This window comes from Panthera onca, chromosome C1 (genome assembly GCF_046562875.1).
Source record: "Panthera onca isolate mPanOnc1 chromosome C1, mPanOnc1 haplotype 2, whole genome shotgun sequence".
NCBI lineage: Eukaryota > Metazoa > Chordata > Mammalia > Carnivora > Felidae > Panthera > Panthera onca.
Window position 1 is genome coordinate 67,619,512 of NC_138346.1, and position 25,379 is coordinate 67,644,890.

General features: G+C 36.9%; 1 protein-coding gene and 1 pseudogene across 2 annotated transcripts in view; both read left to right on the top strand.

Moving 5' to 3' along the window:
* The first annotated feature begins 389 nt into the window (after positions 1-389).
* Positions 390-25,379, top strand: part of SLC38A11 (solute carrier family 38 member 11) — a 57,664-nt gene continuing 32,674 nt past the window's right edge. For both annotated transcript variants that reach the window (XM_060621283.3, XM_060621282.3), the window contains exons 1-7: positions 390-881; positions 1,355-1,472; positions 3,224-3,298; positions 10,685-10,819; positions 12,245-12,310; positions 17,216-17,322; positions 19,520-19,599. In XM_060621283.3, coding sequence (XP_060477266.1) covers positions 843-881; positions 1,355-1,472; positions 3,224-3,298; positions 10,685-10,819; positions 12,245-12,310; positions 17,216-17,322; positions 19,520-19,599 — 620 coding nt within the window. In that variant the 5' untranslated portion in view covers positions 390-842. The remainder of the gene's footprint in view (positions 882-1,354; positions 1,473-3,223; positions 3,299-10,684; positions 10,820-12,244; positions 12,311-17,215; positions 17,323-19,519; positions 19,600-25,379) is intronic.
* LOC132670855 (small ribosomal subunit protein eS8 pseudogene) lies at positions 8,615-9,333 on the top strand (annotated as a pseudogene).

A 25,379-nucleotide genomic window follows, 5' to 3' on the forward strand; every position in this document is an offset into this window, starting at 1 on the left:
CCTCATCTGTAATGTAAGAGTGAATAGGTGACCATGAAGATTCTATCTCATATATTCTAAGTGCTTTCTCTTTCCCATCCTCCTTACACCTCCCACTTCCCTGTTTTTAAGATTCACTACCTGAATCCATCATGAATCCATCTTTTCCACTCTCAAGTCTCCTTTTCCGAAAAGTCATCAGGAAACATTTGACCAAAGCATGCTCAGTAATCAAGTTTGCTGAAACTCTAGAAAAGTTTTTTGTTGGGTTGGTTGTTTCCCATTTAAAATAAAAGTCCTACATTTTCGTCTGTCCTCTCTAACACAGAAGATGTGTAGGGAGGAGGAGGTGGTGGGAATAGAAAAGATGCTCCATGGGAGCAGGGGTGCTACTGCGTTCTTACCTGGACGTAAGACTCCATCCAAAGAGCAGCAGCTAACTTTGGAGTGGACTAAAATGAAGCCATCGTATCTCTTAGCACAGTCTGGGTAGGGCAGCACAGAACAAACTGTACTTTCCAACTGGAGGTGGGGCGCGGGTGGGGAAAGACTGGTGAGGGGAGAGAGGGCTGCCCAGATCAGAAGCATCCCGTGTAGCATCCTGCCTGAGAAGGAGGGTGCATTGGCTGGACGAGCTCCCAGAAGAAACCAGCCGGGGCTGCTGCAGCCCAGAAAGCTCTGGGCTGCAGCCCGCGCCCCCGCTGAACTGCGGAGGTGGGGCCAGGGGCGGCCGCGGGACCGCTCGCTCCCCTCTCCCGCCGCGCGGGCCCCCGGATGTGCGAGGTCGCAGGGGAGGCTGGGAGAGCAAGAGTGGGCTTCCCAGGCCCGCAAGCTTTCCGCTTGCCGAGGACTCTGTTGCAGCCATGGGCTACCAGGCGCAGGGGCCCGTCATCCTGCCTCAGGTAAAGCTGGGGACTGGGGCAGCTTCTGAAGCCAGGTCCCTTCCAGTTTCATTCACCCTGCAACAGAGGTCTGCTGCCTTGGGTTTTAGCACTGCAGAAAGTCCTCCAGGAGAAAAAGTTTTGCCTTCCTCTGACTTTTTTTTTTTTTTTTTTTCTTGGCAGCTACTTTTCAATATACCCCTTTAATCTTACAAAATCGCATCATTGGCTCCCTAACTGAGCCTGTATTCTGGGATTCCATTCAGCAGTCCGTGAACTTGGTGCAGCTATAATTGGGACATTTTAGGATGGAATTTGTTTACAATGCTCTGTTCCTAGCTGTTATTGTTGCTCTTTATTATTATTATACGTCATATTATTATTATCCTACTCTCATTATTTTCTTACCGTTATCCTACATTGCATATTTATCTGACACTTTTCTAATATTTGACCTAGTAAATATTTAATTGCCATTTTATATATCAAAATAGAGCAATCTGGATGACAGAGAAACGCTCGTTTCTGAACATAAGCACAAAGGGAAAACTTGTCGTCAGTCTACAGCTGTTTTTAATGTTGTCAACTCGATTATAGGATCTGGTATAATAGGTAAGTGTTGTTTTATTTTGTTTTAAGTTTTAAATGAAAAGACAAAATTTAAGGCTCTTACTCTGTTGCTAGTATTCACGGATTATTTTTGAGGAAAAAATATTAAGTATTAAAATTGGTAATTTTTTCCCATAAAATCACCTCCTTTTTTCCCAGTGTAACCATGTGCACTTTTATGCTGAAGATGAGGTTCTGTTCACACTCTTTCCTCATTTGAGAGCATCTTCCATAAGTGGCAGATAAAGTTGGAGCTGCATATGGGATCTGCTGAATTTATTTTTATGGGCTCTATGGTCAATTGATAATAAATAAATAATAATATACTTTTTCCATCTTCCTGAAGTGCCCACCATTACTTGAACCACCTTTCTATGACCTTCTATAGTGTAAATCTCCAGATATTTGGAAATATTGAAGGTACATAAGTTTAATGTGAAAACATAATAATCTTGTGAATAATTAAATCATACAGTATTTCCTTGCCTATCTATCTAGAGTTAAAGTGCAAACTTATGATATATTAATTTTAAGTATCATTTAATTAATAAGTAGATATTGGTTAAATGAAAATACATAGATTTTTTTTAATGAAGGAGCCAAATAATCAGAATTGAAAGAAATGAGCAGCTCATATTTTCCCAGTTTGAAGCAAGGGGAAAATTCTGACAACATTAGGTGCGTTGCATTAGAGTAATTAAGGCAATTATTTTTTCAGTGCTTATCATTCTATTTGTTCTTGGAAAACATCCAATTTAAGAAACAGCAAGACAAAACAAAATCCTGCAAAATTCATTGAGAATACTACTTTTTCCTGTAAAGTTTTGACCTTTTAGTTATAGTCATCATTGAATGTTCATCTGAATTGAGTTACTTTTTTCATCTGTTGCAAGCTGATGTGTCTCTTGATTTTACTTGATTCCATATATAGACAATTCTTTTTGGTGGTACACAGAATAGAGGTAGGTGAGGCAAAGTAATCAAGTAGGGGCAACGATTTGTTTGAAATTCTGCCCCCATGAACCAGAGAGGTGTGGGCAACTTTGCCAGGCAGAATTCCGGAGTTAATTCCTAATGTGAACACTTTTAAGCTGATTCGTGTCAGCAGCATTGAAAAGTGCCTCTTAATTATGTACAGCAGATTTTTTAAGGAAAAATTTTTCATGGAATAAATTCTTGATGGAAATATTTTAAATACATTTTATCTTAAATATGTATTGCCCATAATCTAAAATTGACCATTTCCCAAAAAATTCATAGGAAATACTTTTATATAACCCTTCAGCTTTATAGAAAATACTTTTGCCTTCTCATCTTTCTCTCTTTTTCCTACATGGTTACCATTTTGATTCTGGCATTAGTCTTTCCTCATATCCCCTTCTGTAGCCTTATTACCTTCTCTGCTTTCCCAGCTAGCACGAAAGGAAAGCTTTAGGTCATTACTTTCCACATATTCAAGGTCACGTTCCCCTCACCCTGAAGTGAACATTATTTGTGTGAACTGGCATCTTGCTGCTTTCTTATTCTTATTCTGTCACCTCATAAATTTGCTTTCTTGACATGTCCTTAGCTTGCATTTTATTCTGAAATAGTATTAACATACTAACATTTGAGTAGCCTTGTGCACTGTTTACAACCATGTCCTGTAAATATGTCACTTTATGAGCTTGTTATATATAGGAATTGGGGGGAAACTTCTAAATTTCTGTATGTTTTATTAATGTGATGGGTGGGGCATTTTATGTTTTTTCCAGGATTACCTTATTCAATGAAGCAAGCTGGCTTTCCTCTGGGAATATTGCTTTTATTCTGGGTTTCATATGTTACAGGTAAAATACTATGTAATTGCTTTTTCCTGCAACTTAAATTGTGCAATGATGATTACACACACACACACACACACACATAATTGAATTTCCTAATTAAGAAGTGCATCAAATAATCCTAAAGAATTTAGACATTTATGTCCGAGAAGATTTACTTTGCCTACTAATCCTCTGAACAGATTAGAAAAGCATTATATATCACCAAGCCTAAATCCTTTTCATGTGCCTTTTTTCACTTTGTGCAGAGAGCGGTAGATGGGGGAGTCATTTTAAAGGCTGGGAGAGACTGCTCTGAAAGTGTAGACATCAGGCCTTCCTCTCCCACAAATACCTTAAGCAGATGCACATGAATGAGCAATATTTTCTAGCTATTTTTGTGCAGGTAAGACCGAAAGGCCTGGTGCTCAACCAGCACCTTTCAGGGTGTCCACCACCCGCTCCCCATGGTGCCTGCCCAGGCTCCCTACCTACCACTATCTTAGAGGGCAGCAATAAGGTGCTTCTCTATCACTTCTCTTCTGCTTCCCCCTTTTCATGTAACATGTTCATTCACACTCACGTTTTGCTACTTTACAACTCATACTCACCTCCTCTTCCTGTTGTTCTCATCCCTGCCCTTTTACCCGCCACCCCCCCCCCCAACTCACCTCATGACAACCACAGGGTCCTTCCTCTACCTTAGGGTCACTGTGAAAGAGGCAGTGATCAAAACCAGATACCCACTTGCGGTGGCTGTTGGTATGGTGGCTGCTGTGTGTGGTCACTTGGATGCCTTTTACCAGGCAATGCAGAACTCCTCAGCTGTCTGTTTCTTCAGTTGACCTGGCTCTCGATGGTGCCACCTTCCTGTGAGGTAATGATGCCCAGCCTCTGGCCAATGACTGACTGGTAGGAACACAAAAGCTGACCTCCCAGCCTCCGGGAGACACCAGTGAGTGTTGCAGGTGTAGCTCCAGAGGGCCTCCACCACAGGGATTGGGCTGAGGATAGTCTTCACCTGAGACCATGCGCTGGCTGAGCTGTTTCCCTTCCCCTGTCCTGTTCTTCCCCTTCTCTCGAGGGTACTCCCTCAAATCCCATGCCCAGGAATCTCTGGTCAGCTCTGCTTCTGGAGCCCAAAATGCCATCCCCTCACAAAATCTCAGGTTTCCAAGACCAGCCTTTAACTCTGCTGTTTTTTCCCTCAGGCTGAGGAAGAGAGAGTAAAGCACACAGTAGTTACCACAGTAGCTGCAGGAGCACTGGGCTGCTTTCCTCCCTGCTTTCTTCTCACCACCTGCTCTCCCCAAACCTAAGCTGCTTTGAGCTTCTAAGCTCTTATTTTGTAGCTTAAGACCCAAAACTGAGTAACCCATGGGACCCATAACGTTGTGCTTATTCAGAGTTTCTGGTGTTTAAAAATTGCATTCTATTCATGAGAACATTCATCACACTAAAAAATCCCATTCAAGGATTACTCTTGTCGTTTTTAATTTCCTGTTTCCCAGTCAGTCATCACTGACAAATAATTTCCACCCAGGCATAATAACCGTGGATTATTTAAGCGCGCTGTAAACATTTACACACACTGTAAGCCAGTAGATAGAAAAAAATTAAAAAATATATATCACCTAAGAATTAAATACTTGAGAATTGACAATTTACCCAAGCCAAATCACATTATACATAAATAAATCATAATGTGAATAACTGTCTCAACTAATGCCATGCATAAACTTGTAGCAGTGACTATGAACAGCCTTTTTGCAAAGCCATATATTGCAAAGTTACTAATCAGTAGAAATTAGTTACTCTTATTCAGTTGCATGATCAAAATATTTAAGTAACTTTGATGAATAAAGGATGACCACACAGAAGCAAAAAAAAATTAGACTGTGATTCCTTTTATTTTTTAATTAGGCCTTAAAGAGGAAAATCTACAAGTAGGATATAATACTGAATTTTTCTTTCAACTAACACTGTAGGGGCCCCTGGGTGGCTCAGTCAGTTAAGCTTCTGACTCTTGATTTTGGCTCAGTTTACAATTTCTCATCTCTCGGTTTGTCATTTGAAGCCCCACCCCACCCCCCACATCCCCCCAATCCAATGGGTTCTCTGTTGACAGTGCAGAGCCTGCTTGGGATTCTCTTTCCCTTTCTCTCTCTCTCTCTCTCTCTCTTTCAAAATAGATAAGGGGTGCCTGCGTGGCTCAGTTGGTTAAGCCTCTGACTTCAGCTCAGATCATGATCTCACAGTTTGTGGGTTCGAACACCATGTCAGGCTCTGAGCTGTCTGCACAGCCTGCTTCAGATTCTGTGTCTCCCTCTCTCTCTGCCCCTCCCCCACTTGCACACATGCTCTCGCGCTGTCTCTCAAAAATAAATAAATTTAAAATAAACTTAAAAAAATAAATTGACACTGTAATTACACAATTGTTTTTCTTTATAATTATTCTTTTTTTTTTTTCTTTTTAAGGCCTCTAATGAGATATGTCCAGCTAGGAGGTGGTTTTTCTGTTTTCATATTTTTGAAATGTTGGGAAATAAAAACAAATTGTAAATATTTACAACAAATGCTTTAGTTTAATTTGTTTAAGATTTTTATATTTGTTGATTAGAGTGTAATAATTTTTATTTTTCAAACATATATACTGATTTAAAAGAAAATTTTTATGTTGGATAACGTAGACTCATTCATGGATTTATCTAAAATTTGTATGCAGTATATTTAAAGTGAGGTCGCAATGTTATGGTGATTGATACTTAAGATTCCTAAAGCTTTTAAGATATATATATATAGCTTGTTTTACAGGCAGATAAACACATTTTTTATTGATTAGATTCTTAGCAAATTGTTAACTTTAAGCAGTATATTTTGAACTTTTATAAAACTCAGCATTCTCATCCCAAGCATATAGTTGTTCACCAAAAGTTGACAATATCTATGAAACATTACCCCCTCTCTGTTACTGAGGTCCTCATTCATTCTCTTTCTTGATCAATAAGTTGCTATTGAGTTTTCCTACATATAGCATCTGTCCACTTTCTGATCAGTCGTCCATATTGCTGCAGAATTACCTTTATAAAACCTCAGCCTGGTCTCTCACTTCCCCAGTCAAGACATTCCAAGACTGCATAATGACAACAGAAAAAAAAAAATATTGCATTCAAATTCCTTCATAGATCAGCCACAATCTGAATTTTTCGTTTCATCTCCAACTAATCTAGCATCTCTTTCACATTGTCACGAACATTACCATGTGTCGAAGTTATGTTTTAGCTATTCTGGAATATTCCATTCTCTGCAGATTGTGCTGTCATGCTGCCTTCCCATGGATAGTCTCCCTGCTTGACATTCTTTTTCTTCTCTACCTGGTGAAATCCTGTATATCCTCCAAGGCTTACTCAGCGCCTCTGTGAAGCTTTTCCTGGTTTTAAACAAAGGCAATATAATTAATTTCTATGTCTTTTGTGATTTTAGAATTTTTTTAAATATACTCATTAGGCCATTTATTACACTGAATTTTGATCAGTTATGTAGACATTTAGCAATCCTGCTATATTAATTCATTCAACAAATATTTAGTGACAATTGCTGTCATTATACCAATGAAGAACATTATTCCTGCCTGTATGAAGCTCACGATGTTGTGTCAGGCAGACAAAGACATAGAATTATAATACTTTATGAAAATGCCATAATAAAAATACATAAATATGTGCATTATGATACGGATACTGGCACTTAACCCAGTCTCAAAGGAGCAGTCATATTTTGGGAATGAAGAGACACCTCCACTGACTGTTGATGAGTGAGCAAAGAAAATGGAAGGGTACTCTAAGCAGAGGGAAATGTGGAAGTGCAAAAGGAAGCTGTGTAAGTGATTCTATCTGGCTAAAGCATAGGGTTGATGTTCGAAGGGGAGAGAGATGAAGTTAGAGGTTTGCAGAGGCATTTATGAAGGCTCCCATGTAATGATCATCATTACTGCTTCCTGCAGACTGGCTGGATCCTAAGCGTAATGCAGCCACTGTTCTTAATCCTTCATAAGTAGATATTCTACTTCATGGAGTATGTTCTACTCTTTCAGAGAAGGAAATTGAGCCTTTGATAGGTTAAAAGACTTGCCCCAGGTTAGCAGTTATTGACAAGAAAATTGTAACTTTGACTAAGTGCATGGATTCTGGAGCCAGACAACCAGGATCTGAGTCCTGACTCTTCCTTTCTAACCCTGTGAAGTTCAGCAATTTGCTTACCCTTCTGTGGCTCACTTTTCTCATCTTTTAAAGGCGGTGGGTAATAATTGCACCTGCTTAGAGTTGCTGTGAGAATTAAGCAAGTTAATATGCATAAAGCATTTAGGAAAAAGCCTGGCACAGAAAAAAGTGCTGTGAAAGTATTTGCTAGTATTTTTCTGGCTGTTATCATTATTGTTACCAGACTCCAAATACAGAGCTTTCTCCACCACCACATGCAGCCTATAGAAAATAACCAAAAGTAGCACAAATTCCCGTTCATTTAGCCTGTATAGCATGCTAGGCATGGTGGTAGACATTTAAATATCATAATCCTCACAGACTCTTCAAGATTTGGTGTATTGTCTTACTTTACAGCTGAGATTTGAGAAAATCAAGTCTTTCACCCAAGATCACACAGCTAATAAGTAATTTTTTCTGCCTCATGAAAAGGATTTTTTAATCCAAAAGCGTTAGAGGATTCCCCGGGAGGATTTTAAGCAGAAGACATGATCAGGTGTATGCTGTGGTCAGTTCCATCTGGTAGAGGGGAGACGTCAAGAAAATCTTGGTAGGGAAGGCATGTCAAAAGTATCTTGAAGAGGGGCCAGATGGGTGGATGGGAGAACTATTAGGAGTTTTTGCAGTAATCAAGGAAAGAAATGGTAAAAGCCTAAGCCCTCAAATAAAACATATTAGAGATTAGAAATGAGGGGATACTGTTGAATAATTTATGGTGCAGTAGTTAATAGACTTGGTGACCAAAAGCATATAGCAGGTGATGGGTAATGAGAAGTCTATGGTGATTCTCAAATTTCTACTGATATTGTTAATAATTTGGAGAAATATAGATGGAGAAGCAGGTTCCAGAACAAATCTATAAATTAACATTTGGGCATTACAAAAAATAAAGATGTCTATGAGATGTCCAAGGTAAAATGCTTATTAGCCAGCTAGATATAGAAATTGGAGTTTGGAGGAGACTGGTTTAGAGATACAATGATGGTGGTTAATAACAGCTGTATGAAAATTACAGCCACAGGCATGAGTAAGATCACAGTAGTTCATTTTGAGGAGTGAGAAAAAAGTCCCAAGAATCCAGGTTTTAAACAGAATGAAAGAAACTGGTAAAAACAAACAAAAAAACAGAAAACAAAAAAGTGTATGATTGGTCAAAAGGTAGGAGGAAATCCGCTCTTTTGCAGTCAGCGCTCAGAGCAATGCACATCTCTGGGGACAAGTGGCACAAGCACCACAAGACAGGGGGCAAGAGAAAGCCCTACAAGAAGCACAAGTATGAGCTGGGATGCCCACTGCAAACCCTGATTGGCCCTGCCGCATACACACAGTCCATGTTGGGGAAGGCAGGACCGTGCCTTGAGACTGGCCGTGGGGAACTTCTTCTGAGGCTCCCAGTGTTGTACACTCAAAACAAGAATTATTGATGTTGTCTGTGATGCATCTAACAACGAACTGGTCAGCACCAAAACCCTGGTGAATAACTGTATCGTGCTCATTGACAGCACACCCTATGACAGTGGTAGGAGTCCTACTGTGCACTGTCCCTGTGCTGCAAGAAGGGGACCAACCTGACTCCTGAGAAGCTTTAAACAAAAAACAATCAAAGAAAATTCAGAAGAAATATGATGAAAGGAGAAAGAATGCCCAAATCAATGGTCTTCTGAAGGAGCGGTTCCAGCAGGGCAAGCTTCTTGCATACGTAGCTTCAAGACCAGACAGTGTGGCGGAGTAGGTGGCTATGTGCTAGGGGACAAGAAGCTAAAGTTGTATCTGAGGAAAATCAAAGCTCGGAAAGGCAAATAAATCTTCCTGCTTCCTAGCTTTGGTCATGTTTATTGTTCTGTCCAAAAAAAAAAAAAAAAAAAAAAAAAAAAATGGTAGGAGGAAATCCAAAAGAAAGTGAAGTCACGAAGGCCAAGGGAAGGTGGTTGAGGAAGAGGGGAATGATAAACAAAAAAATGCTAGGGCGCCTGGGTGGCTCAGTTGGTTAAGTGTCCACTTTGGCTCAGCTCAGTATCTCACAGTTCATGAGTTCAAGCCCCGTATCCCACTCTGTGCTGACAGCGCAGAGCCTGATGCCTGCTTAGGATTCTGTGTCTCCCTTTCTCTCTGCCCCTCCCCACCTGTGCTCTGTCTCTGTCTCTGTCTCTCTCTCTCAAAAGTAAATAAACATTAAAAAGTTTTAATAAAAGAAAAAACTTGAAATAGCAAGTTAGATTAAGATTTAGGACATGTCAGTTGGATTTATCAACTTGAAGCTTATTGGTGAATTTGTTGAAAGAAGATTCAAGAATGTTGGAGGGAATCAAGGTAGAAAGCATATTGCAATGATTTCTGTTCTTTCCTTTGTATTTTAATGCATTTCCAAATTACTTAAGGGATAAAAAAAATCACCTGTGCTGGAAGCATGAGCAACAGAAGAGAAAGAATCATACCCTGTACATAGCTGTGTACCCAATGCACCTTCAATGTCATTCATTTAGTATTCAAAAAACATTGATTTAAGTGGGGGGGAAGGAAAGAGAGATCAACTTTTAATTATATAATTTCTATATATTTGTGTCTTCAAATCCAACTCTAAAATGAGAGCTTAAATCTTTAAAATATAAATTACAAAAAAAATTCTTGGGGTTCTCTCTTAACCACAATAACTGTAAAATAAAGTTCCTACTTGTACTTTGGTATAAAACAAATGATCTGATTCTCCTCAATCTATTTTTTTCCTGAATGCTTGAATCATTTTTCATTCTTGGTTTTCACACATTGAATGTCTATGAAATATTTGATTACCTACATTCTGTTCCTTGGACAGTTGAGCCACATCCTTGTAAAAGTCATTACATTGGTTAGGTTAGGAAAGTAAAATGGAAAACTGATGCTTTGTTTCTAGTCTGCATACTTCCTTCTGTCCAGGTCATTGCACAGATATGTTAAGTGTATTTGCATCTCAATTGAAAAATATATGACTGGAAATAGTACTGTTTCATGAAAGGTAATGTTTTATGAGAAGAAAGTGAGCCTTGTCATGCCAATCTACTGTGGCATTAAATTAAACTCTTCAAAAAGTTTCTTTGAAGTCTTTAAGTCAAAATATTTTTTAAAACTTGTGTATTAAATGCAATCTGACATTGTTTAATTGCTATTTTTGCTGCAGACTTTTCCCTTGTTTTATTGATAAAAGGAGGGGCCCTCTCTGGAACAGACACTTACCAGTCTTTGGTCAATAAAACCTTTGGCTTTCCGGGATATCTCCTCCTCTCTGTTCTTCAGTTTTTGTATCCTTTTATAGGTAAGTTGATTCCTTTTACAGGTATATCCTCATAGGTAAGGTGACAATGAATATTGGAATTATTTCATAAGCATACAACTATTTTTGAAGAAAGTAGCTTTAATAGTAGATTAAAAGTGAATAGGTAAGGGAAACCTGGGTGGCTCAATCGGTTAAGCATCCTACTTCAACTCAGGTCATGATCTCACAGTTCGTGAGTTTGAGCCCCATGGTTCATGAATTTGAACCCCGCATCAGGTTCTCTGCTGTCAGCACAGAGCCTGCTCCTCTCTCTGCCCCTCCCCCCTCGCACACTCTCTCAAAAGTAAACATTTAACAAAATAATAAAAAAACAAAAGTGAATAGGTGAAATAATAGATTTCTTCTAAAGCTGAAATACATTTTTTGAAAACCTAAGGGTCTGTGGAAGCCATGTACAAACAAGGCCAAATTGCAATTTAAAATTTGTGCCATACTGGTGAGCATGTCTTCTTAGGTGCGTTGTTAACGTTTGCCAGTGGTCGAATTGACTTGATTTTTAAAATCAGTAATATAGAAGCTATTGTTCAAACCAGTAGCTCCTTATGTCTTCATGGAAGGCTAAGACTATTATTTCCCCCAAATCTTATTTTTTTAAATGAGGGGGTATTTGGGAGCCTTCACAAGTTTCTATTATTGTTCCTTGTTTTGAGTAATGCATGTGTTACAGAAAACATGTTTGGAAACTGAACTTTAGTAACAAAACAAATCACATTTTAATTTTAATTAAAAAAAATTTTTTAATGTTTATTTTTGAGAGAGAGAGAGAGACAGAGACAGAGGTGTGAGCGGGAGAGGGGCAGAGAGAGAGGGAGACACAGAATCCTAAGCAGGCTCCGGGCTCTGAGCTGTCAGCACAGAGCCTGATGCGGGGCTTGAACTTGGAAACAGTGAGATCATGACCTGAGCTGAAGTTGGATGTTTAACCGACTGAGCCACCCAGGTGTCCAACAAATCACATTTTAAACGACTACCAAAACTCACTATTATTTAAAGGTGTTCTGTCTGGAAAAGAATCGATTTGTAAGGTGAAAATGTTTTTGTAATATAAATTTATATTCGCCCATAAATCTGTTATCTAGTTATTTTTGAAGTTGTACATATTCATAATCACAATACATATTTGAAAGATGTAGGAGTATGCCAATATTTGGGAATAACATTACTTTGAAAATCAGTGATGGGTATTAAGGAAGGCACTTGTTGTGATGAGCACCAAGTGTTGTATATAAGTGATGAATCACTAAATTCTATACCTGAAACTAATATTACACTGTACGTCAACCAACTGGAATTTAAATAAAAAATTGGAGAAAACACTGCTAAATGCAAAACAAAATTTTAAATATTCAAGATGAGATATGCGATGGCTTATCAGTAACTGTATTATTTTAATTATGTTTTTAGCTATGATAAGTTACAACATAATAACTGGAGATACTTTGAGTAAAGTTTTCCAAAGAATCCCAGGAGGTGAGTCAATATATTTATTTATGTATTATTCATAGTTAATGTTGTTCATAATAACTTACAAGCAAAATATTTGCAAGTGGAAGAATTGGATGACTTCAGATATCTAGCAATATCCATGATCCATTCTGATCCTAAAGTATTAATCTACCTTTATAGACAGTTTAGTTCTTATTTAGCTGTTTAAAGGATATCATTGCTATTCATATACTTAGAATACTTTGTATTTTAAAAATCTTGTGCTACATATCACCAATTCTCTGTAGTAACATTTTTCATGTACTGTTTTTACTATGCTGTTTCTTAAATAAGCAAGCTGACTTTCCCCCATTATTTGTATTAAGATATAATTTAATACAGTAAAATTAGCCCTTTCTAATGTATAGGTCTGTGAGTTTTGACAAATGCATAGCCATATATCCACAATCACAGTCCAAATACAGAACAATTCCATCCCCTCAAAAAATTTTTCCTTATTTCCCTATGTAGTCAAACCCTCCTTCATGTACAGCTCCTGGTAACCACTATACGATTTCTCTCCCTAGTTTTGCTTTTCCCAGAATGCCAGATAAATGGCATCATATATAGGTAGACTTTCAAGTCTGGCATCCTTTACTGAATATAATGCATTTGAGATTCATCCAAGTTTGGGGGTGTATCAGTTGTTTGCTCTTTTTTTATTGCTGATGAGTGTTTTATCATATGGATGTACAGCAGTTTATCTGTCACCTAGTTGAGGGACATTTGGGTTGTTTCGTTTGGCCTGATATTGAAAAACCACTATGAACATTTCAAGCAGACCTTTTCAACATGTGCCACAACCCCACTCCCTGTTTGACTTTGCACTATATCATGGCACGTTAAATAACTTAGAGGTCACAAGTCTTTTTGTCTTGAAGAGCTTCCCGTCCAAGCCACATAATCCTCAGTTCATGGTGACCTAACTCTACGGTTGTTATCATCGTTGACAGTGATGCAGATACACCTTTCCTCTCAGTGCTGAATCACTCATCCTACACACATACAAACCGAAAGAAAACAAAACCTAAAACTAGAAATCACACCTACTCCTTTCACAGGGTTTAGTGGAAACGGAGATCAGGGAGACTTGGCCATCAAATCACAGACACACTGTTTGCTGGCTGTGTGGCCTTGAGAAGGTTAATGCCCTCTCTGAGTTCTAGTCTCTTCATCTCTCAATTACGAAGTAGAGTACCACCTGCTTCATAGAATTGTGTGAAACAACAGAGGTAATACCGATGGTCCTTGGCAGATAGCAGGATTACCCAACACTGTTAGCTCTTATCAGCAGCTTCTGTTCTAGCCCCCAGCCTACAAATCATGTTTTCATAAACTGAGATCATGTGAGTGGAAGAATGCCGTGTATAAAATATGATCTAATTATGTAAACTTTCTATTTTAATCAACAACTAAGGGAAAAAACAAGAAAAAATACATTCACATGTCAGCTGTGATTATCTTTTAATTGGATTCATGAAGATTTTTTCGTTTCCTTTGTTACGTTTTATGTCTTCAAAGGAGCATATATTAATTTAGAAAAATCTTTTTATCACTTCATTTTCTTATTTGAAAAATATATATATTTACTAGGAAATAATAGAAAACAGACAAAATAGAGGAGATAGAGCATACTCATAATTTCTTTGTTTGGGGAAAACCAGGTAGGGACAATTCTTCCAACAACTTTCTCCCTACTTTCCTTCCTCCCTTCCTTTTTAACATATACCTCCAGAGTCTTAAGAATATGTATGACTTCAGATATTCACATGACTAAGATAATACTATACAACTCATTCTATAATGTGCTTTTTCTCTTAGTAGTATAGTAGGGACACACTTTTATATCAAATTATAGATACCTATCCTATTTGCTTTGATGGCAGTTCAGTATTCTGTATAATATCGGCTGTACAACAAAATAGACCAAAATTAATTTAAATTTCCCCAAAAGAGAAACATTTTGATCACATTTTTGTTGTTTTTTAATTATAAATAATATATGGATATATACTCTTCACATAAATAAAACACCTTCTACAAAGCTAAAGTTCCCTTTAAACCTCCCTCCCTGGTTATTAAATTTTTAATAATCAAAAATGAATTTAAAAAAATAGGCCACATAGCAAAGAACACACTTTATTCTAATCACAGTTTTTTAATTTTTTTGTTTATTTTTGAGAGAGAGAGAGACAGAGACAGAGCATGAACTCTGGGGAGGGGCCGTGAGAGAGGGAGACACAGAATTCAAAACACGCTCCAGGCTCTGAGTTGTCAGCACAGAGCCCGACGCGGAGCTTGAACTCACAAACCATGAGATCATGACCTGAGCTGAAGTCGGATGCTCAACCGACTGAGCCACTCAGGTGCCCCTTATCACAGTTTATTTATCATTGTTGAATGGAATATTTTATAATGTGTGCCTTGTTTGTATATTTTATAAAGTATAAGATGATGCCAAAATACTTTTAGAAGTAGATAAAATCCTTAGCTGTATTTTTTCCCCTGAAATATATCACCAATGTCTTAGACTGGCAAGTGGGAATTGCTTATACTTCTCTCAGATAACCAAAGCTTTGGTACAAGTCTAAGTAGTAAGAAATGTTGGTATAAGAATGTGTATGTTTAGATGATTTTGAAATTTCTCAAAAATCTTACTATAGTTTAGAGGTGCCTGAGTGGCTCAGTCGGTTAATATCTGACTCTTGATTTCAGCTCATCTCATGATCTCATGGTTCCTGGGATCAAGCCCCACGTTAGTCCCTATGCTGACAGTGCTGAGCCTGCTTGGGATTCTCTCTCCCTCTCTGTCTGCTGCTCCCTTGCTTGTGCTCTCTCTCTCTCAAAATAAATAGACTTAAAAAAATCTTACTATAGTTTAAACACTTAAAATACTTATTCAGGTGTATTTTTGTTAGAAGATCAGTATAAATAATAGATCTCATCATTAGATCCTTATTAAAAAATGTCCTTTATGGTAATAGAGAGCCTTTGTTACTAGGTTCGTCTCTGCTATTCATAGGATTCTATTTCAGTGTTTTTTAAGGACTTAAAATTTCCTAGTGAAGAGAACCTATACTTTCTACCAAACATATTAGTAGAGCAAATTATTCGAAAGGGTAAACAGAAACAGATATGCAAATAATTTAATTCAAATTATGTTCACCAGAAATATGTAAGTACTTGAGCTCAGGGCTCAGGAACTTGAACTTCCTGTTTTAGTATTTTGATTTCACAACTTTATGATAATTGTTTAATTATGTCTGAGTTAAACAAATATTCATGATTATTTTTTATTACAGTATGTACGTGTGTGTGTTTGTGTGTATATTTATACCACTTTGAAATTGCATCTGAGAACTTCCCTATAAGTTAATTAGCCATATGAGAAAATTAGAAAATGAGTCTCACTTTTCCCAGTAATAGCTTTTTTTTTTTTTTTTAACCACACTCACTCACTTATTCTATAGACCTTAGACTTTGCACAAATTAATGAACAAAGACTTGGTATCACTGGGGACCTTTCAAAAACCTAGTGGTAGGATCTCTGAAAGAATTCAATATGAGCTCAAATGTTTAAGCAGTGGTGTCTTCCTTGGAATGGATATATAGCTCCTGAAGTTAACACTATGATTAGCACAGCTTTAAAATGATATAAACCCTTGCAAGTATGTTTTATTTTATGTTTACAACTTTTGCTTGTATTTGATGACAGGCACACGTGTGCACGTACACCCCCCCCACACACACACACACAATTATTTATTCATTATGATAGCCAAGAGTCTGCAGTGTATACTGGTTTCTGCAGAGCTTCCCAAAGACTTCCCTACACAAGTTGTTTCTGTCTACTTTTCTTCAGGGAGACCACTGCTTCTCAACAAAAGTGTAGAAATAGAATATCTTTACCTAAAGCTTGATTTTTGAAATGTTAAGTTTTACTGCTCACGTCTCTCTAGAATACTGAAATTAAAAAAAAAAAAAAAGAAAAATCCTCAGAACATGCCCTGTCCTCATGTAGCTTACTTCCTATTGAAGGGATTTGTCATTAGAGAGTTTTGAACCAACAGTGACATCATGTGTTTAACCTTTGGGAAGGATCTTTGTACTTTCTGGGTTATAAGTATACTCTAGGGGGACAAAGGAAAGGTAAAGCAGGAAAACTGACTAGAAGGCTATTAAAATGATTTGAATGAAACATATAAGATTATTTGAACTAGGGGTGTCTGGGTGGCTCAGTTGGTTGAGTGTCCCACTTCAACTCAGGTCATGATCTCATGGTTCATGAGTTTGAGCCCCATGTCAGGCTCTGTGCTGACAGCTCAGAGCCTGGAGCCTACTTCAGATTCTGTGTCTTTCTCTCTCTCTGCCCCTCCCCTACTCACTCACTCTCTCTCTCTCTCTCTCAAAAATAAACATTAAGGGGTGCCTGGGTGGCTCAGTCACTTAAGCATCCGACTTCAGCTCAAGTCATGACCTCACAGTCTGTGAGTTCAAGCCCCGCGTCAGGCTCTGTGCTGACAGCTAGAGACTGGAGCTTACTTCAGATTCTGTGTCTCCCTCTCTCTCTCTGCCCCTCCCCTGCTCATGCTCTGTCTCTCTCTCTGTCTCAAAAATAAATGAAAACTTTAAAAAATAAATAAATAAACATTAAAAAAAATTTTTTAAAGATTATTTGAACTATAGGTTCATCCTTAAGTTATTTTGTATTTATATTTTTGTGAATAATTTCTATTTTTACACGATTTTATGGGATTTACTCAAAATCTTTGTCATTTAGGTAACATTTAATGTTGAGTTATTTTTGCAATTAAGTATTTGGCTAATTACTTGTATCCCTGGTGTGTTACTCATATCCATAAAGACTTTATAATATTTGTTGTGTTTTAGTTGACCCTGCAAACTTGTTTATTGGTCGCCACTTCATTATTGTGCTTTCCACGGCTGCCTTTACTCTGCCTTTGTCCTTGTATCGTGATATAGCCAAGCTTGGAAAGGTAACTTTTACATTTTAAAAAGGTGCAGACTGAAGCCAAGAGCAGAAATGAGAAACCAAGAGCACACTTTACTCACTGTATGCTAGCCAATTTGACAATAAATTATATTTTAAAAATAAAAAATAAAAAGGTACTGAAGTGTACTTTGTTACCTGTACTAATTTTGTGAAACTATCTTCTCTATGGCCAAGTTCTTAATTATAATATTTATCTTAATTTCTTTTAGTTTACTTATAATTATACTAGAGTAAACTGTGCTTGAATATTAATCTTATTTGTGGGAATTGATGGTTAAATAGTTAATGATTATGAAATAAATATGTCCTTTACTTTCCTTTTTTTAAGGTAGATACTCTGAAAGCAGACAGCATACTTTCAATTTAGAAAATAAAAAGAATTATACTTGCACAAGTCTAATTTACTGAAAAAATGTTCTATCATTTTTACAGATAGTAGTTCAAACAATTTAAAGTTAGACTAAGTTTAAGAAGTAAGGATAACTCACTTCATTGGCTAAAAATTTTTTAGTAAACTACAATGTGTTTCATCCAGTGAATTTAAATGTCAGTATGTTGATTGATTCATGAGAATTTGGCCATTGTGTATGATTCTTATTGCTAAAGAGAAATTATGATTTATTTTTAGTGAAACCAAACAAGTAATTATTCATCTCACCATATACGCTCATCTGCATGGGTTAGCCTTTATCTACTTATATTTTTATTTCATTACTCTCAAGGAGTGTTTGTATTTTATGCAAAATATTATTGGTGTTATAGCTATATTTTGCCAAGCATTCTGATGAATCATTTTTAAAGAGAGTTATTTATATATTTTTTATGTTCTAATTTGAAGAGTTCAACACTTGAGTGAATTTTACTTTTTACTGTGATGTTTCATGTGTATCTGTAGTTATGGATCCTTCCATAAGGATCATGTTATGGGTCCTGTTACCCACAGTCCTTCCAGATGGAGCTGAGAGTGGAGATGATATTCCAAAGTATCCTGACCACTCTACCTTCATTCCCTAACAGACTTCCAGAAATAAACAAGAGCTTTTTTGTGAAAAATTTTAAATGGCTGAACAATTTTCCATTTCACATGTTATAGACGTAAATGTTATTTTCTGAGAGCAGAAGGCTGGGCATTCATAAAAAGAAAGCTAATATTCTATCATATTATTAATACCTGGACATTTTCCCTAAATTCCCTTTAAAAGATTCATATTGAAATATCTAAATAAACCTCCCAGTGAGCAAAGCACAGTAGTTAGGAGTCCTGATCTGGAGTCAGGATGCTTGCATTTGAATTCTCCCTCTGCCATCTTCTAGCTGTGTGACCTGGGGAATGTCATTTAAAATCTCTGTTCCTCAGTAGATCAGAGGACTCATAATACAACCTTCTTTCTAGTTAAAAACTAGCAACCCAGGAAACAAGGTTAATGACAATCAAATGAAATAAAAGCAGTTTCATATTATGTTTCTCTTATTAGAGAAAGAAGTCTAAAATGGGCGTATCCATTAAAAAATTAAGGGCAGAAACACAGATCTAATATTGAGTGCACAGAACACATATACACACAGACCGGTTTATATTTTAACCATTGAAATAGTGACAGAAGAGAGGGGAAAAAGCAAAGACTGTAGAAACAGACCAAAGGGCAAAGCCAAATAGGAAAAATAGACTAACAGAGCTAGAGAATAGAAGGGAAAAGGGAGAGGACACCCAAAATGTGTGAAAGTGAGTATGTGTGGGGAGGGTCTTATGTTGAAAGGGAGAGGAGAAGGTAAAGACAGAAGCAGAAGAAGTAATTATAGGTAGAAAAGAAGCACAAGCCAACACCAAAATAGGACCTGAAGAAAAAAGAAAACAACTTCCCTTTCACTTTCATGAATGAAAATCACCAGTTTTGTATTCTATACAGTAAGCCACTAAAAACATTTCAAGCCCTGTTGCAAGATTAGAGCACTCATATATGGTACTTGTCCCCTATTTTGAGAAAAAAAGTAATACTGTGATCTGATAAAAAGTTACATGCTTGAGATTATCAACACCAGTCTGTAAGAATAAACTACTATAGGATTGTGTAAACAAAAACTGTATATGTGTTTATACAAGTAAAAAGAGAAACACCTAATATTTTCAATACAACGATTTTTCTTCCAAACTGACAACATCTTTACATTTTCTTTTGCAGATCTCTCTTCTGTCTACAGTTTTAACAACTCTGATTCTTGGAATTGTAATGGCAAGGGTAGTCTCACTGAGTCCATACATGTAAGTTTTATTGCTATCTTGGTTAGTTTTTAATTTACAGCCTTCAGTAGATATTTATATACTATATTGTAAATACTGAAGTATAAAGTAATCATGGCATTGGAAGCATTATTTATCTTTAGTATTTGACAAAATGAGAGAAAATAATTACATCTAAGTAGACAGGCATTTTTCATCTGGACCCTGCATGCTGATGTGATTAAACTGAGGTTACTTTTTATGTTAATGGCCAATCCTAAGAATTAGAATAAGAAAGGGTTTTGAATAGTGAGAAATAGGAATGAAGTCCAGCACTCAGGAGGAAAAATGGTAAATGGCAGAAACTTTTTATCTATCCGAGAGAAATTTGCCCTTAACGAAGTTTCACCAACATAGGCCGAAATGAGAATAAGGAATATAGTAGATGTTTCCCCACTACAGGAATATAGTCACTTTGAAAACCACCTTTTATTCTCTACTAAGATTATATTCTTTAATTAATTTGTGTGAAGATGCTTTGTCACTTGTGAACTGATGTTAATTGCTGACCGTGGCATTCATTTGTTTTGAATGTTATTTGGCCAAATAAAATGTTGATAACTTAGTATTGGTTCCCCAAGTTTTAAAAATATTACTTATCTATAAGACAAAGCGTGGATACTGCTATTTCAAACAATTCCATTTTTATGCCTTGATTATAGAGTAGATTCTCCAGATAAGGGTTGGAGAGTTTATTATCCAGAGTCCCAAGAGAATGCTGGAATGAAACAAGCTTAAATTGGTCTTAAGACAAATAAAATTAACTTAAGACAGTGTCTATAGCACAGTACAAAGACTGTACTGGGTCTTTAATGAATGTAACCTGTGAGGGAGAAAAAAGGAATCCTGATAAATAACTATCTTTGATAACAAGGTCCCCAAGATAACTTATTCTTTCCTATTGATTAATTGTTCTGAAAGATCACATCATTTTCAACTTCATATGCTGATGTCTGGGTTCTTAGTCAACCAGGAAAATACCAAAAATTATGCCTCTAATTTATTTGGGAGGAATTATGAAATATCTAGTCTAATTGCATTTGATATAGCCTTTCCTTTGGGAAAAAAAATGTATTTTTTAAAGGATTAAAATAAAAAAGCATAAGTAAGCATAAGTATTAATATAGCATTTATATTAATGTTCTCATCAAATAACTTAATCCCAGTTCATAGTTGTATTAGCTTGGGGTGCCAGAACAAAATACTGTAGACTGGGGTTCTTAAACAACAGAAGTTTATTTTCTCATAGTTCTAGAGGCTGTCAGTATGTTCAGGTTTTGGCGAGAGATCTCTTCCTGGTTGCAGAAAGCTGCTTTCCTGCTGTGTCCTCACAGGGCAGAGAGGGAGAGAGACAGCATGCTCTCTGGTATCTCTTTTTTTTTTTTTTTCAACTGATCAAGATATTTATTTGATTTCAACAAGTCACAGACCCAGTATTAGGCAATTCTGAATGGCACTCATATCTCTCTTCTAGAAAACACCTAGCTTATGCATGAGACAGATGAAAGTTTAAAAAACTTAAAAATTTTTATATTTATTTCAGTGGATTTCAAAATCCAGGGGCGCCTGGGTGGCTCAGTCAGTTGAGCGTCCGACTTCGGCTCAGGTCACGATCTCGCGGTCCGTGAGTTCGAGCCCCGCGTCAGGCTCTGGGCTGATGGCTCAGAGCCTGGAGCCTGCTTCCGATTCTGTGTCTCCCTCTCTCTCTGCCCCTTCCCCGTTCATGCTGTGTCTCTCTCTGTCTCAAAAATAAATGTTAAAAAAAAATTAAAAAAAAAAATCCAAATGTGCATCTTAACAAATAAAAAATTCCATATTCAGTAAGGGCTTGAAAATTATTATATAAGCTTTAACATATATAGTCAAAATAAAGAAAAACTATTTAGCTTTATTTTAAAGTAACTTGTATATTTGGGAGATGATTTTCACAAACATTTACATACTAATACCAACAATAACTTAGCTCTTTATAAGGACACTAATCCCATCAAGAAAGCCCTGCCCTCAGGACCTCCTCTAAACCTAATTATCTCCTGGAGTCCCCATCTCCAGATACCATCACGTGGGGTATATGAATTTTTGAAGGAGACACAACTTAGTCCTCAGAAATCGTGGTTTTGAAATGCACCCAGTTCACTTCATTGTGGACATTCGTTCTTTCATTTAGTAAACTCTTACTGAATGCCTGTTGTTTCTAGCTATTTTGCCACACCCTGAGAGTAAAAGAGCAGAGAGGCATAAGTCAGCACCTGGTGTAAGTTGTTCACAATCAAGTAGTGCAAATGGACTTATTTTAAAAACAAAAGAAGAAAAGAAAAAGAAATGGCAGTGCAGTAGGAGAAGTGCAAACTACAGGCATAAATGCAGTAGCAGTGCCAAAGAAGAGAGGGCTTAATAGTTTGAATCAGGAAGGGCTTCCTGGAGGAAGAAAGATACGATCTGGGTGTTTTGAAAGATGAGTCTGAATTTTTTCAGGTAGATAAAAGTGTGAAAGACATTCCAGGCCCAGGAAAGGTAAGCATAAAAGCACAACATCATATATTAAATTCTACTGACCTTGATTAGTATCTACTATATGGAACTGTATTCATCTCTGCTTTTCAGAAGCTGAATTTACAGCAACAAAAAACTAATAAGTATATTGAACAGAATACAATAGATAATTGTTGGTTAACATTTTTAATTGTGTAAGACAGAACTTTTTTAATTGGAGCTTTTATTATAAAAAGTGACTCTAGAAAATAAATTATTAGGTTATAATAAAAGGCCTTATAGGGTTGCCTGGATGGCTTAGTCAGTTGAGTGTTGGGCTCTTGATTTTGGCTCAGGTCATGATCCCAAGGATCACAGGGATTGAGCCCTGTGTTAGACTCCGCGCTGAACTTTGAGTCTGCTTAAGATTCTTTCTCTCTGCCCCTCTCCCCTGCTCGCTTGTGTGTGTGCTCTCTCTCCCTCAAAAGAAAAAAAAAAAAAGTCTTATAGATTTGGCAAATACAGTACTATGAGGCAATATTGAGGAAAAAAAAAACAAGTAGCTAAAAGTTGGAGGTAAATAAATTAATCTTTAATTGAGCCCCAGTGGACAGTTTAAAGCAATGATTTTCAACTCTAGCATCGCTTTAGGTTTACCCGAGTAGCTGTCAAAAATACTGATGCCAGGACCCCAGCTGCAGGGACTCTGAGGGAATTGGTCTAGGAAACAATTCATTATTTAACAGTTTTGAGTCTGTGAACAAGGATCTAGAGCCTCTTGGTTTAAAGAGATTTAAATCACGAGTACACGTTTTTACTGACGTATCATTTCTAAAAATACACCACAGATTTTGTGTTATTTTAGGCACTGTTGTGCCATTATTTTTCACAATTCATTCTCTACTTATTTTTTAGTTTTTAAATGCAAAATGTATGTGAGATACTATTGTGAATACAAAGAGAAAATATCTCTGTTCTCAAGGGGCTCGCAGTTATTGGGGAAGATAAGGCAGCACAAATGACTGTCATATGGGCAAGTGTATCTTGATACAAAGGAAAGAGGAAGGAGAGGCCATTTCCTGGTGGCACTAAATGAATTGATTTTATGGCCAAAGAGCTATTTATTTCTGTTGTAAACAAAATGTGGTATCTTTCTAACCTTCCTCTAGTGGTGATATCATGCTTCATCTGAGCCTTTGCAATTTTTCTAATAACAGGGATTATTTACTTAACTCTTTCAATATTTAGATGTTAAAAAAGTATTTTTTTTCTAATATTGTGCTGCCTTTTATTTCTGTTTGAATACTACTGCAAACAACTTCTGTTTGTCCAGATTTACAATCAGGCTAATCAAATCCCATGTTCGAGGGCTGGCATAATAGCTAGTCAGGCAGTCTTCTTTCTGAAAATATGACAACCATAAATGCTTATAATCCATAAAACATGAGAAACTCAATACTCCATGTGTGTTTTTCCTCATTTTTGGTTCAGAGGAATGATCAGAAAAGCTGTACTTTTTCATAGGGCTTTTAAAATGGTATTTGGAAAAGATCTTTAAACCCACTATCAGCAAAGAGGAAGGTCTGTAATGGCTACTGGTATTGACCTTGTTACTATGGAAACACCTTTTTAGTCGTTGTGTTTTAAAAATAAAACACACGATTCAATTTCCTTTTTCATAACTCATAAGGCTATAAATTCTGCTTTTTGATATGATTTCAAATATCTTATAGTCCAATGACTTTCAGTTCTCTTTGGAAATAATGTTCATTTTTATTGCATTTTCCAACCTTTTGCTTTCTAAAAACTGAGGTGGCAAGGCAATTTAATTGCTTTCTAGAAAGTGTGCTAGTATCAAAATGCAATGACAGTTCTTCCTTTTTTTCAAACTACCATTGGAGGCATTATCACTATGAAAACCTTCATTCTGTGCCTCATTAATATTCCATTGTTTACATTCAGAATGGAAATGATAGCATGCAGTCCAAATTTACAACTATTTTCTCTTCATATAACATCTCTTTTATAGCAGTTTAATCATTAGTGTGGTGTTCCAAACATAATTCCAAAGAGTGTGTCCATACTTTCAACAGGCTTTTATGCATATGAAATGTGCCTTCCTCAAGGATCTTAATATGTATTAGTTTCTTTGCCCCTTATCCATTCTGATCCTAAAATTCTACAATTTGATGCTATACATAAAGAGGACCTGGAGGGGATTAAAGGAAGGATTAGAAAAAATGGGTAAAGACAGAGGAATAGTGCATTTTTTAAAAAGGCAATGATTAGTTCTGTCAAATACAAGCCATCGATTTTTTATGACTAAATTATTATCCTTTTTTGTTGCAAATGACAGCAACCACAGAATCCTAACTGCTTGAAGCAAAAGAGAATTTATTGTCTCACATAACTACAAAGTTCAAAGGTATTCCCGTTATTAGATTTGATTGTATTTAGCAGTTTAATCAATGAAATCAGACACAGTTTCTCTTTTCCCACTTCTTGGCTTTGCTTCCTGTTTTGGCTCCAGTTTCTGAAAGGCTGTCTCCTCATTGTGACAAGATGGCAGTAGCAGAACCAGCCTACATCCATTCAAGTCCCAGTCCATGAAAAGAAAATGAGGTTTCTCTTTTAGGTTACCTCCGACCTTACTTCCACTGTTAGTTCTGATTGCCTCTAATGGGGACTGGTGATGATCCCAAACTCTATCATCATAGCCTGTGTTGACTTGCTCGTGTTTGTTACATGCCTACCCTTAATGCTAAGGATAGGGTCACTCCCACTAAAGCACATGGATTGAGAGTAGAGGAAAAAGAGGTCCCAAAAGAAGTCAAGGCAATGATGCCAGGAGAAGAGGGAGTAGCCACTGTATGATACAAGCTACGGATGTCCACCTCAGGTGACAGGAGGTTACTGGTAACCATTAGGAACATCAGTCAAATGATATTAGTGGACATCAGGTTAGAGAAAAGTAAGATGTAAGTGAATGGTAGGGAAGTGAATTGGGCAAATACATACCCACCTCTTTTTGTTTTTTAAGAGCATCAATGAATGAAAGTAACATGGCAAAACAGTAGCTTGAGACAGGAAGAACTCTAACAGATACATTTTTGTTTTTACAATGGGAGATATTGAGCATGTTACAGGTCAAGCCAAAAAATGGAACCAAGTCCCCCAGGAGATCTTGAAAATTTGGAATTTAAAATATAGAGTAATCCCTGACGAGGAACTGGGATGCTTCTTCCTCTTGAAACAATAAGATCAAGTATGGAGAGTAAAATATGGATACA